We start from the raw sequence: 13935 nt of genomic DNA, 5'->3' as shown, positions 1-13935 counted from the left end.
TTTTTTCTTTTTTTTTTAGACGGGGACACCTTTTACATCCCCCCAGCTCTTGTGTTGTGGAGATGGTGTGTACAGCTCCCCACAACCACCACTCACACACACAAAGTTATTTCTGTATAGTAGCAGGAAGAGCTAATGGTAGCAGAAGAAGCAACAAAGCCTCAAGATTTGCACATTTCTTTATAAAATGCTGGTATAGATGAAGGGGTAAATAATCCAAATTTCAATTTGCAGGGCTTACCATCTCTTTTAGGCAGATACAATGTGAAAATTAACCAAACTAAAGCTTATTTTGTCAGCTACTTTGCAGAGCCCAACAGCTCCTTGGTATCAAAAAGGACATAATTTTGATATTTTAAAAATGCACATTTGTGCTTAGAATGTTTTAACTCTTACATTGGAGGCTGATAAACTGATTTGTGTTACCTATTCAAAACAAACTTGTTTTGTGGTCTCTTTTTCCTGTCTGGAGTTACGTTCAGGATTTTTTTTGTCGCTTAGGATATCTAAATGTGAATGCCCAAATTTATGTGTGAGGCCCCTAGGACCTTGTTTGGAAGCATGGCCCATTTTGCATGTGAAATACCCGGTGGGTTACTGTGATTTGAAGACAAGCAGCCAGCACAGCTCAGCTGGGGTTGTGTGGGCAGCTGCAGCACGAGCAGGGTGAACACCACAGGGCTAGCTTGGGTGTCCTGGTTTGCAAAGAACGATCCCCATGGAAAGCAGGAACATGTACACAACTGAGGGCAGCTTGTATTGAGATCTTGTAGCTGTTAGGCTCTTCCTTTTCATTCTCATTCCCTCATCCAAATGCAGGAGCAGTCACCAGGTGTTGCAGATGGCCAAATCTTGCAGTCCAGCTGCATTCCTGCTCCCCCCAAGTGCCCTCTGGTCCTTCTGTGAGGATGCAGTGAGTGCAAGGCTGTGAGCTCTTGACTCTTGCTCCAGAGGAGAGCTGCCAGGGGAGCCCTGACATCAACTTCATGGTTAGTGTGGTGCTCATCACATTGCAGTCACTGCCCCTCGCTCCATGGGGTGCACAGCTCTGATCAGCAAAGCCTCGATGTGAGTCAGGAACGTGTTTTCTCTCATCTGCTTCATCTTTTCTGCTCTTGCTGCTGTTTCAAAGCAGCCTCTCGGAGGCTTGATGAAATCTGCGTTGCGAGTTAGGGGCAAATTGGAACTGTTGAGAGTTCAAATGAAGCTTTTCATTACCTTGTGTAAATTGAGCGAGCTCCTGAGTTGTGTTAATACACAAACTAATCTCTTCTCACCAAAGCCAAGCTGTTGCCGAGAACAGTCATTTAAATAAACAGCGACTCAGTAAATTACAAGCTCTGTAAGCTTTTGTGCGAAGAGATGAGCTGTCCTCTACAATTTGGCCAAGCAGAAATGTTAGGGGGTGATTTTTTCAAGATTCTCTTGAAAAAAAAAAAAAAAAAAAAAAGAATTTATTTCATGGAAGGCTCTTGCTATAATTAGTATGTAATGATTCTGATAAGCAGCTCCCCACACCTGTTTAATGGGCTGCCAGCCTGCCCAGTGTCTGCTTTGCTTAGGGCACACCAAGACACACCAGTTTGTAGCAGGATGTCAGGAAGATTTTCCCGGATGTGAAAAGCCTGTTAGAAAATATCTTAAAGCATTTGCTTAAAAAAAAAATAATAATCTGAGAGTAAGGTTCCCTCCTTCTGAGGTGTCAAACGGGTGCGGAAGGCAATTCGTGGTGAAGGCAGTGAAAAGGAGGCTGGCAGGTGGTGAGGAAATGCTGCAGTGGGTGTCTAAGGGGATTTTTGAAAGAATATTATACGCTAATTAAAACAAACAAAAGAAAAAAAAAAAAGCCTTCTGAGTCTGCCTTGTTACCAAGGAAAAATTAAAGGCAGAAAAGACATTTTAAGAAAACTGATTTTTTTTTCACATCTATCTTCAGGGCATATTCCATATTGAGCTACCATAACGCTTGATCCAGGAAAATTGTGATAGATTAGCAATACTCTAGCCTGAGAAAAAAATCTGCTTTCCTAATTTGAACACCTGTTTCTGGGGAGTTAATGCGTATTAAATAAACCCACAGCCTCATTTGGAAGAACAGTCTAAGGCATTTCTTCCTCTCTCCTTTCTCCAGCTTTGTCTGGGGGTAGCACGGTGTACCTGCACAGCTAGAAAAGTGTGTGCATTTCAGCTAACATATGGAAAGCAGCTGGAAAAGGGGCGTTATGTGGTGTCTCTCAGCCAGCAGCTTTGGGTTTTTCTCAGCTGCTTGTTAACAAAGACAGCGTCTCGTTAGCTGAAGTCAGCAAGGAAGGAAAAAGACGGCCCCAGTTGACTCGTTCCTGCATGACACATGGTCCCCATGCTTCTGGCTCTGTCTGCAGAATGGGAGGTGAGAACTGAGCAAAAAAAATCAGGCAAACGTGGCATTTCTGTTGTCTTTAATCCCAACGTGATGACCGCTGTGTTGCCCATGCAGAGCTGGTCCTTCACAGCAGCAGCACTTGTGCATCCCTGCAGCAGCCGAGAGTCTTTCCTCCATCAGCCCATCCTCCTTCCTTGTCTTCATACCAGTAACAAATCCCATTGCTCTTGAAATTATACCGATTTTGAATCAGTGTGGCAAATCTAGCCTTAAAAAAAAATAAATCTCTCTTTTTAAGTGGGAACTTAAGGTCTCTAGGAGACAGCAGCTCAGACTGTTTATCACTTTGGCAGGAGCAGCTGCAGCTGTGACTTCTTCCAAACAAGCAATCCAAACATAAATATGCAAAAGAAATTCTCATCATCAGATTATTTTATTTTTTTAAAGAAGTGTCTTGCCCAGAGTTCCAGCAGTTTAATGTTGCCCTTGCCTGCTCCACTTCCCAGGAGTTCAACCACTGTTGCTTGCACGTCTCCACCTACCAGGACCTCGATGACTTCCTGGCCTTGGGGCAAGTTACGTATTCTCTTTGTCCTTCCTTGACTTTTATGATGTACGAAACCTTATGAAAGCCTCATGGGGAGATGGCCACCTTCCTTAGCCCAAGCAGCAGCCCCTTTCTCAGCAGGATGATCTCTGTGTCAGCTGTGCCCCTCTTTTAAGGAAAAAATTGCAAAATTCACATTAGGAGATGCTGGAGACATAAATGTGTAGTACCATAAGGTCTTCCACGAAATATTACTGGGAGGAGAAGATGCTGGTGTTTCCTGTTCATGTAGATTAAAGATCTATCAGAAGATTGCACTGTTAAAGCCACAATGGCTGTGCACGTGTTTGGGTCACCAGATTTCAATCCCATTAGATGCATCTCTGCATGGCTTTCATTCCCACCACCGGTGACATATTTTGATTAGTGTTTTCCAGAGGTCACCCCCTGGAAGAGGCAAATGGCCAAAACCAACTGGGAATACTAAAAGAGCTTGCCACAGATCCTGGAAACCTGTGATTATATGCATGGATCTCAGTTTTCCTTTTAGAAGTGCTGTAGTGGGTAGCTGGGCACATCCAAACGGCAGTAGTTGTAGCCTTGAAAGCACTGCATTTATTTGTTATTGGGGCTTACGCTTGGAAATTGAAGGAAAGTACACAGTGCTTTCCTCCAGCAGTCCCCCAGGCTGAGCCACGGTTATGCTTTGCATGGTGCTAGTGCAGTCTCAGAGGGAATATGGCCTTCGCTGTTGTGCACCACACTTCAAGGAAGATGTGAACCCACACGGCAGAGAATGCAGAGAGCAATAGGCGTGACCAGAGGTCTAGAAAACAGGAGCTGAGAGACCAAATTGGATGACCTGAGGTGGCTGAGTACACTGGCGACAAAGCAAAGGGATCTGTCTCAGTAAAGGGATAAAGTGAAACTGCAGAGCTGAAGGTAATAAAATGCTTTCCACGTCCACAGTGAACAGCAGAGAAATAATGAGCTCCAAGTGCAACAGGGGAAGCTTAGTCTAGACGTTCAGAAAAGCTCCTGGTGCTGGGGAACGAGTCCAAAGGGCCGTACAGAGCAGAACCAGCCGCGCAAAAGCCAGAAACGTTCAGTGCCTGAAATGTTCAGTGCCTGAGACTGTGTCCTCTTCTGGGACAGCCTGGTCCAGTAATTTCTCACCTCAGAAAAGGTGACTTTTTAGAATCACCTATTGATAACGTCTCTCCTGATGGCTTTTCAAACATCTTGTCATCCACCTGTGGTGGTTTCATCCCCAGGAGGAGTGGCTGATTGAGCAGAGGGCCGTGCTGCCATCCTGAGGGACATCAACAGGCCGACAGGGTGCATACACGCTGTACAGTACTAGTTATGGGTATTTCCATTACAGGCACGCTGAAGTACCCTGCTTACCACCAGACACCATGTCCCAAGGGTCGAGACCAGGCCCTGTGCTTTGCCACCTTCTGCAGCCACCAGGACCAGGCCTATCCTGGGCTCCGAGGAGCCCCAAAAATTTGGGGCCTGCTAAAGGGATTTGGGCCTTTCCTTTAATTTGCGGGAGCTGGGACTTTGGGGCAGGCTCCCCTTCTCCCACCAAAGACAACCCCATCAATGTTGAATGCCCCAAAGACCCGCAAAAAAAAAAACAAGATGGAAAGGCCAGTCCCCCACAGAAAGCCCAACCTCAAAAAGGCTGGTCCTCCTCCAAGGATCCTAAGCCATCCCAACTCCCCAAAAAAGGGGACCCAGAAGACCCAATCCCCCAAATTCTGGCCCCTTAAAAAGTCCCTCAAATAACCCCAATGCCTCAAAAAGCTAGTCCCCCTATAAAGATCTCCTTGAAATTCACAGTGCCCAAATGGCTGGTTCACCCCCCAAAAAAGAAAAAAAATCACAAGGCCAATATGACAATCCCAACCCTCCACACCCCAAAAACGCTAGTCCCTTATAAACTGTCCTAAATAAAACACTGTGCACCTGGGGCTGAACAGCAGAGGTCACAGCAGGGATCTTCACCTTCAGGAGCATTTCAAGAGCTGAAAAAGAACCCCATCCCATTTGGCTTGGTCTAGAAAAGGCTTGTCGGGTGTTCACATTTAGATATTTTAAGTGACTCCTTACAAAACAACTCTGAACATTACTCCAGAGGGAAAAAATAAGACTACAAAACAAGTCTGTTTTAAGTAAGTACCACAACTCAGCTAAGCAGACACACATATAAAACTCAAAAAATTCTAAGCATGGATGTACATTTTTTAAACTATCAAATTTATTTCCTTTTCGATACCAAAGAGCTGTTCTGCTCTGCAAAGCAGCTGACAAAATAAGCTTTAGTTTGGTTCAATTTTCACATAGCATCTGCTTAAAAGAGATGGATTTTCTGATGATAGGCCCTGCAAACAGAAATTCAAGTCACTCTTCATTCATACCAGCATTTTATAATGAAATCTGCAAATCTGGAGGCTTTGCTGCTTCTTCTGCTACCACTATCTCTTCCTGCTAAAATGGTGTGTGTAAAGCTTAATTAATTCATTTTTACACTGAAAAAAAAATCTAGCAAGTTCACATTATTTTTTTTTCTTCCAAAGTTTTTTTCTTTCTTTTAAAAAACAGCACTTTCCTATATCAGTTTAGCTTTAGTACAGATGGTCCTCCATAGTAGAGTATTTACAGACAAGAAATACTAGTTAAACATCAGGATATTTATTCTGCGTACAAATATTTACAGAAAAATACTTAAAAAATTAAGCATTCAAATTTTAACTGACTTCCAAAACGCTTCACGCTTTTATCTTATAAAAACATATTGCCTTTACTGTGCTCAAATTTACTATTCAGATCTCGGGATTTTCTTATAAGGGCCTTTTTTTGTGCTTCATCAAATCGATTGACTTTGAGATCCTGCTCTCGGTCAAATGGCCTTCTCTCCTGAGGTTTGGTCTTTTCTTCTGATGCTTTGCTCTTCAGCTTTTTCTGATGCATGTCCAGGAGAGATTCTGATCTCTTGGACTCCTGTAAAAACGGGAAGAGGAAGGAATACCGTATTACAAGGTATTAACAATGCAACCTTTCTAAGTGGAAAGACTGGCCAGGAATTAGCAAGTGTAGGAATTCCCAAGAAAGAAGAAAGCTGAAGAACTGGAAATCAGAAGGGTCAATTTTATGCAGAGTGCAGAAAGCACGGCTAATCAGTCTTGGCCACGCTTAGTAAAACACCTGTAACTTGCTGTGACTGGTGTTCAGAATACCCACAACGTGCTTGAGTCTCCATATCCAGAGAAGGAAAGTTACAAAACTAATGCAAAATGAATGAATAAGATGCTCTGTCAAGATTCGGAGAAACAGAAGCAGTATTTCCCAAGATCCTCAAAATCACAGAATGGTTGGGCTTGGAAGGGACCTTACAGACCACCCAGTCCCAGCCCCCTGCCATGGGCAGGGACCCCTCCCACCAGCCCAGGTTGCCCAAAGCCCCATCCAGCCTGGCCTTGAGCACCTCCAGGGATGGGGCAGCCACAGCTTCTCTGGGCAGCCTGTGCCAGGGCCTCACCACCCTCTCAATGAAGAATTTCCTCCTAACATCTAATCCAAATCTCCCCTCCTTTAGTTTAAAGCCATTCTCTCTTGTCCTACCCCTCCACTCCCTGGCAGAATCCCTCCCTAGCTTTCCTGCAGGCCCCCTTCAGGCAATAGAAGACCACTATAAAGTTTCCCCAGAGCCTTCTCCACACTGAACAGCCCCAACTCCCTCAGCCTGTCTTCAAAGGAGAGGTGCTCCAGCCCCTTGACCATCTTCATGGCCCTCCTCTGGACTTGTTCTAGTAGGTCCATGTCCTTCTTGTGCTGGTGGCCCCAATTCAGGTGAGGTCTCACAAGATCAGAGCTGGCTCATGTCAAGTTTCTCACCAAGCAAAATCCCCAGGTCCTTCTCCTCAGGGCTGCTATCAATCCATTCTCTGCCCAACCTCTATTTATCCTTTGCATTGCCTCAGCTCAGATGCAGGACCTTGCAATTGGCCTTATTGAACACATGAGGCTCAAACCTGCCTCTCAAGCCTGCCCAGGTCCCTCTGGATGGTATCCTTTCCCTCCAGCATGTTGATCACACCATACAGCTTGGTGTCATTGGTAAACGTGCTGAGGGTGCACTTAATCCCACTGTCCCTGTCACCAACAAAGGTGTTAAACAGCGCTGGTCCCAATACTAAGCTCTGAGGAACACCACTTGTCACTGCTTTCTACCTAGACATTGAGCCATTGACTGCAACTCCTCGAGCGTGACCATCTAGCCAAGTCCTTACCCACCAAGTGGTCGATCTGACAAATCCATCTCTCTCAGATTTTTTGAGACATGGGTATGGCGAGGAACAGTGCCAAATGCTTTGCAGAAGAACACGTAAACGGTGTCAGTTACTCTTACCCTATCCTTCAATAAAATAAAAGTTATTCCCCTACCTTCATAATGGTAGTACAGACAGAAAATAGAGAAGAAGGCATTTAAGACAATATTCTAATAGCTCTGGATTTGTAAGCCCATCAGTCATGTAGCTTAATGGTACATGTCCTAATGACTTAACAGTAGGTTTAGGGCCTAAACAAGACCGTAGTGGCATCACCATATAAAGCAGCTGTGCTAGCAAGAACAAGAACAAGGAGAGAGTGAAGACTGGAAGGAAATGCAGTAAGAGGAAGCATGATGCTATTACACTTACATTGTAGGAAGTCACCTGCTCAGCAAGTCTCTTGTCTCTTCCAGATAATACAACTTCATTATCCTTACTGGTTGACTTTTTTGTCTCTTCCCTTTCCTGAGGAGTGCAAGTGAATGACTACAGTTATCACCACAGTCATCAGAACTTCCAAAGTAATAATTATAATAACGATGATGATAATGATAATAAAATCTATATTTATTTTTTATTAAATCTGAAGGGCAGAAACCATTGGATATTTTTTGCTCAGCTGGATAGAGGAAAAAAATGGATAATTGGAAATTTGATGACCTGATACAGAGTAATTGACTACTGCAGAAGGGAGAGGGAGCAAATGAATACTAATGTTACTTTAAATGGTTATTTCCTCTCCTTCATTTTTAAGTCTCAATTAAGGAGTTTTAGCAAGTCACTAGAGAAAAAAATGAGAAGAATTTTTTCTTTGACCAGCTGAGCTTTGTTTTCACAGAGTACCAACAACACGTGTAATAACTGTCTGCATATATAAACTTGAGGGCAGTATATGTAGGTATATATACAAAATATATCTACAAACAACACTTCATATATATGAATATAAATATGCACATGAATATATTTATATATAAAGTGATTTTCTATATATATAAACACATATACAAATGAGTAAGTGCTCACCTTGGCTTTTCTCTCTCTGTCAGCTGGAGTATCAGTCCAAACAGATCTATCACCTGATTTGTCATCAGCTTTTCTTTTGAATGTTCTTGGACCAAATCCAAAGTTTTTCAGTTCAGGTGGAAGTTCTGTCATCCATGATTCCCTGGTAAGCTGCTTGGGTTCATCCTTTACAAAAGAGAGGGGGAAAAAAAGAGTGGAAAAAAAAAAAAAAACACAACAAAATCAGATAGGTAAAACCCACTGTCTGAATCTTTCAGCTTCCAGCAGGAATCAGGAACTTCTTTTTGTCTTAACACTTAGCATCACGAACACAACAGTGACAGGGCTCAAGCAGACTCAGGCAGGGAAAGAAAAACACAAACACACTCCAGCAACAAAATATTATGAGTGAAAAAACCCAACTTACGCTGTCTGCTGAAGTAAGTTTTTCCTTCATTCTCTGAGCTCTGCGTTCAAATTCTTTAGTCACATCAGACTCCACTGGTCCTTTGGCAGGCATTGGGCCTATAATGGTGTCTTCTTCCTCACTGCTACTTGTTACCTTCCAAAAACAAAACATTTCCCTCAGTCATGCAGCCATGGAGCCCCTGAGAGTGCAGATAGATTAGAAACACACAGGTGTAGAGCTTTGGTGCTCCGAGCTTCATTATCCCTAGCAACGTTTGGACGCATCCCCACCATAAGGATCCCAATTTCACGCTGCATGGAGAATTGTCCCCTGAGCTCATACTGTCACCTGCCCCCACCAAGAAAAGAGTAAAGCCTTGAATTGTAGGTCAATATTTTCATTCTGGCAGGCTGCATTCCTTTTTAATGTTTTCAAAGATCTGAACTTTGCTAAGATGTTCACTTGCAAAGGACATATTCTACAAAAGTAAATAAAGGAAAAGCATCCAGAAGAATCACTGTGACTACCATTTAGGATGCCCACACCTCTTGCATTCATCCATCTAACAGCAAAATCACAACACACCAGAGCCGCCTGCTTCTTTTTTAGGCTTACTTAAGATGCCGCATTCGATGCAGGCAAAAATAAGTCAGACACCTGCTGGTCTAAAATTAAACTGTCATGCAGAAAAGCTTGCCTACTAGACTTCTACAGGCTCCTACCTGCTTAAGCATCACTGATAGCTTATAAAAAAGCAAAAGACTTGTGTTTTCACAAACCTCGTTGCAGAATTTGGAGGAAGCTGATGGTCCAGGGGAACATCTGGCACTCCTGGTGTCCTCTGAAGACTTCCTAAAGCCAGGCGGTAATGCAGGACCTATAATGGGCCTCAAGGGGGAAGAAAAAAAAATATATTTTTTTCAAGTTGGAAAAAAAGGAAGTAACACAGCCAACACAGATGGCTACATTAAATGACAGCATTTCCTGCAGGAAAAATTTTGAATAAGTAAATATAAAAATAAAAATCAAAGTTTTAAGAGAAGTGTAGTTCTCCTTCCTTCCCATGGCAGGTGTGCCTCCTGTGAGCACACCACAGAAGTGACTGAACTCGTAAGAACAGTCTCTCTCCATTTCCCATGAGGATCTCTGCAGGTAGCTGGAATGCAAGGAAACTGGGAAAGTTGTGGCATGTAGTCAAGGAAATCCCCTTTTTTTCTTCCCCAGCTTCCTTCACCAGATTACAGAGCAAGGAAAGGAGCGAGGCCAAACGCACGCTGCTCTTTCTCCAGCACCAAGGCCACGTTTGCTCCTTCTGGTCTCGCACTACAGCTTCACTACCCTTTAAGGCACAGCATCAGCAAACTGCTGTCAACTTCAGTTTGCTTTCCCTTGGAGGAGGGAAGACAGAAGAAAGGTTTTGTGATGCCTTTTAACGTCACCGATTCACTTTTGGACAGCAACTCAGCAAGTAGTGTGATAATTAAGCTACCTCCAGGAACACACAAAGGTGAGAATTTATTCCCAATGGTAAGCACAACTCAAAGCAGACTACAAACTGTGCCTGCTGTACTGGAAAGAGCTCTTTAATAATCTGCCATCATATTCCTCAAAGCTTATGAAAAACCCAAACAATTATCACCTGCAGAAATATCCAGGTGACAGAATCCCCACAATACATCAGGCAGAGGCTGGATTTAGGATGATCTCCACTCTCTGAGCTTTTGGGCAACCAAATGTAATGTGACGTGAACTGAATTATTCTCATTATGGTCTGCTCTTAATTGGGAATGCTTGCTTTGACAAGTCTGGAAAGGATAGCATGGAACAACAGCTTTTCTACAAAAACAGGTCACACCGAGCTAAGAAACAGGATGTCCATACACTGCAACGCACAGCCTGGTGCTTGCAACTTCTCTGCTAGCTTGGAAGAGAGCTGCCCTGGAGAGAGAAAAAGTGGCTAAGCACGCAAAACCCTGAGCTTATGGGACGGATGAGCACCTAGATTGCTGCTCATCTCTTTAACCTTCACGCAATGCCTGTTTTTCTCCCTCTTTTCCTTTGCACACTTCGAGGTAACACTTTGCCACTTCAGGCTTCATGCAAGAAAGCAGGAAATGTACCTTGGCTGATATTAAATCTCCAAGCACTTCTTTGTGGTGCTGTATTAGGGACTTCTTTGTTTTTTAGTGACTGCCTACATTTTATAACATTCAAAGAACAAGCTGTGCATGTGAAATGTCAGGAAGAGAGCTGGCTCCTCTGGGAGCTGTGGAAGCACAAAATGAGCCCACTGAGCAGGACACCCCACAATTACAAGTGGGTTACAGAGAAACTTGTTCAATAAAGGTATGGAAAGGACACTCCCAAATAACCTCAGCATAAACTGAAGAAAAAATTTCAATCACCTGAATCTGCAGTGTACAACTGAAGTGTTCTGTAGCATTGCCACAAAATATTTTACCTAAAATAATCGTGTTCCTGAACATAATTCCATTCTAATTACCTCTCTGGAGAATCATCCTCTTTTTTAAATCCGGGAGGAAGAGCAGGCCCAAAAAAGCCATCGTCATCATCATTTTCTTCCATTCTTTTTGGCTTTCTGCAAACACAGAGATTTCACTTACTAATTACCTTGACACGCACAGCAATTATCTACACTTTAAGAAGGGAAAAAGAAAGAAAACCAACAATATGATTTCAGTTTTATGTACTAAATATCTTGCTGTTACCAAGGAAACAGTACAAAAGGTTCCAAAATAATTTGAAGCAATTAAAAATTTGAGACCATAAGCCTCACTCCAAAGATATTCTGACATTTAAGAAAAAAAAAACAAAAACCAGCCAACATGAGGAGTGCTTTTGCAGTAGAAGGAAGAGAAGTAGTCTGGTAAAATACCAATTTTCCAGTCACAAAGTAATTTTAAATTCAGCACACTTTTTACATTTTTATATGTCGACTGCATTTTGGCTGGTAGGTTTCCCAGTTCAATTCTGCTGAATTGAAAAGCTGCTGAGTAAGACAGCAAGAGAAAAGTGAGCAATATTTACTCTAACACTCTCAGACGGAAGGATGTGCTTCAAGACCCTTACACAAGGTCTGAAACACACAAGTTTTTAGCACTGCAATCATGAGTCATCGACCCCCCCAAAATGAGAGCATGTGCAGACTTGATATTTACTAAACAATTTTGTTTCGAGTTGGCTTAGCTGAATGTGTAAATTCCTGCCCCTAAATAGTTCTTCTAACTTTATGAGTAAGTGTAATAGAAACAAGGCTAAGCTCAAGCACCACACACTTACATGCACTGTAAGTGGAGCCTGTCCTCAGCACAATCAAAACATGAAGGAAATTTATTACTTTAATCACAGAACAAAATTCATACAGGAACATACACAGACCAGATTGCCCTAAATATCTGAATTCCACCCTAACAAGTCACAGAGGTTGGCTGAGCAATCTTGACCCCAAAGAACACGGAGAACATACCACTACATTTTATGTAGGTACAGGGTTTACCTTTTTGTTTATGTATCACAGTTTGTCCTATTTTACACAGACACATTCCAGTCGCTATTTCGACGTAACAACACAAACAACCTAAGAAGAGACTCACTTGGGCACTGAAGCTCCTTCTGGCTCCTCTTCAGAGTCTCCGTGTGCATCTCTGGGTAGAGGAAGAGATCCCGAGTCGTCATCGCTGTCAGGACTTTCCGAGCTGCTGCTGCTTCTGTAGTCCGGAGGCAGTGCTGGTCCTGCAACTGAACATCCAGAGGTACGCACAACAGTTATTAGACATTTCCAAGAACTGATTATGTTAAATAATCCGTTAAATCTGAAGCTTCCTAGTGAAGAAGCCCGTCATTTTTACACACGCAGCACTGGAGACCACACGTTACCAGAATTTAATTGCCCTCCTGCTCTAAGAATGGGCTAACAGTTAGGGGTTTTCTCACTCCAGTTTTAGTCACACTGAGCCCAGGAGTGAGCAGACAGCAGGCACAGAGTTAAGGCCTCTGCTGAGCGAGGGATGATTTAATGCCCTGCAGCACAGGCACCATTCCTCCTTTTAGTATTTCGAGTGTGGAGCCTGAGCCTGATGGGACAAAAAGATGCCTGGTGGGGAAAAGGCATCGTTAGCTTTCAGAACAGGGCTAGATGAAAAGATGAGGTGCGATAAAACCACATAAATGAAGGGTAACAGGAAACTACCCCTTCAGCTAAAGGGTTTTTTTTGATGGCACAAATTGATACCTGATGCAGGCTGAGGTCCCACTGTCAGCTGACAAAGGCTGGGCAGAAACCGAGACCTTCAAGGGAGTTTTATAATGCTTTTGTCTGTCTTTAGCAAGAGACACAGCACGAGATCAGCTGGCTGGTTTGTGAAGCATCGAGACAGACCTGCCGCTTACGTTTTCTCCGATTTAATGGGATGGACCTTAACCAGATTTAATGGGATGGACCTTAACCGGGATGTACAGACCCATTTTAGCATTAAGAGGGCAAAAAAAAAACAAATAAAAAAACACGCCACCCTATGAAAGCAAAGTAAGTTCAAGATAATAGAAACAATCACAAATAATACAATAAATGGACATAAAGGCTCAAAAAGTCTTCCCATATGGGCTGAGAAACACCCCTGAACACAAGGCATTAAAAATATGCGCTGTGGCAAGCCAGGAAGGCACCCGGCTGAGGAGCTACAAACCCAAATAATACTCAAACACACATTTATACATACTTTTTAGGTTTATTTTTTATATTATTTTTTATTTTTTATTTTTTTTTTAAGCTCCCTCTCCAGGTCCCAGGGTAACAGGACCCCCCCCCAGGCGGGGTCAGCGTGTGCCCGAGCCCGGACGCTACCCAAACCCTCGGTGCGGCGAAATCGCAGCCTAACGATGCTAATTACTCGCCCGGCTAATTACTTAATTAATTAATTAACCAAATAATTAATTATCGCCCGTGTTGCAGAGCCTAAAATCGGGCAAACGCCGCCCCGCACGGGAACGGCTGCCGCAGCCCTACGCGCTCAGGGCTGTTCCCCAGGGGACGTTTCGATCGCGATAGGACATATCGCGACAGAGCCTTCCCCCTCCCCCCCCAAAGGCTCACCGCGGGCGCAGTCCTCCTCCGGGTCCGGCGGGGCTGCGGGCAGCTGCCGGGGCATGGCGGCCGCCGGGGGGGCGGGGCCGCGCGCGCGCGCCAGCTACGCCCCGCCCACTCGCAGCTAGGCCACGCCCACTCGGGGTTAACCACGCCCCCTCCGGCTGT

General features: G+C 43.8%; 1 protein-coding gene across 1 annotated transcript; it reads right to left on the bottom strand.

The window, feature by feature from the left end:
- Window positions 1-5587: 5587 nt before the first annotated feature.
- On the bottom strand, window positions 5588-13908 carry GPALPP1 (GPALPP motifs containing 1). The gene is made up of 8 exons (XM_027472045.3): window positions 13777-13908; window positions 12278-12422; window positions 11167-11262; window positions 9443-9551; window positions 8682-8816; window positions 8276-8440; window positions 7619-7714; window positions 5588-5918 (listed from the first exon to the last, which is right to left on the bottom strand). The coding sequence occupies exons 1-8, from the start codon at window positions 13829-13831 to the stop codon at window positions 5700-5702; spliced, it is 1020 nt and encodes a 339-aa protein (XP_027327846.1). The 5' UTR covers window positions 13832-13908; the 3' UTR covers window positions 5588-5699.
- Window positions 13909-13935: the final 27 nt, after the last annotated feature.

Source organism: Anas platyrhynchos, chromosome 1, assembly GCF_047663525.1.
Source record: "Anas platyrhynchos isolate ZD024472 breed Pekin duck chromosome 1, IASCAAS_PekinDuck_T2T, whole genome shotgun sequence".
In the NCBI taxonomy this organism is placed as follows: domain Eukaryota; kingdom Metazoa; phylum Chordata; class Aves; order Anseriformes; family Anatidae; genus Anas; species Anas platyrhynchos.
The sequence above is the reverse complement of the archived record's forward strand: the minus strand, read 5'-3'. Positions and strand labels throughout refer to the sequence as shown.

Bases quoted from the DNA above. Each gene is read 5' to 3' on its own strand.
- GPALPP1 (XM_027472045.3), bottom strand. From the start codon at position 13,831: ATGCCCCGGCAGCTGCCCGCAGCCCCGCCGGACCCGGAGGAGGACTGC. The intron at 11,263-12,277 runs GTGAGTCTCTTC...CTGTGTTTGCAG, and splicing joins GAAGGAGCTTCAGTGCCCAA to AAAGCCAAAAAGAATGGAAG. The intron at 5,919-7,618 runs GTAAGTGTAATA...CCGTTTTTACAG, and splicing joins AGCAGGTGACTTCCTACAAT to GAGTCCAAGAGATCAGAATC.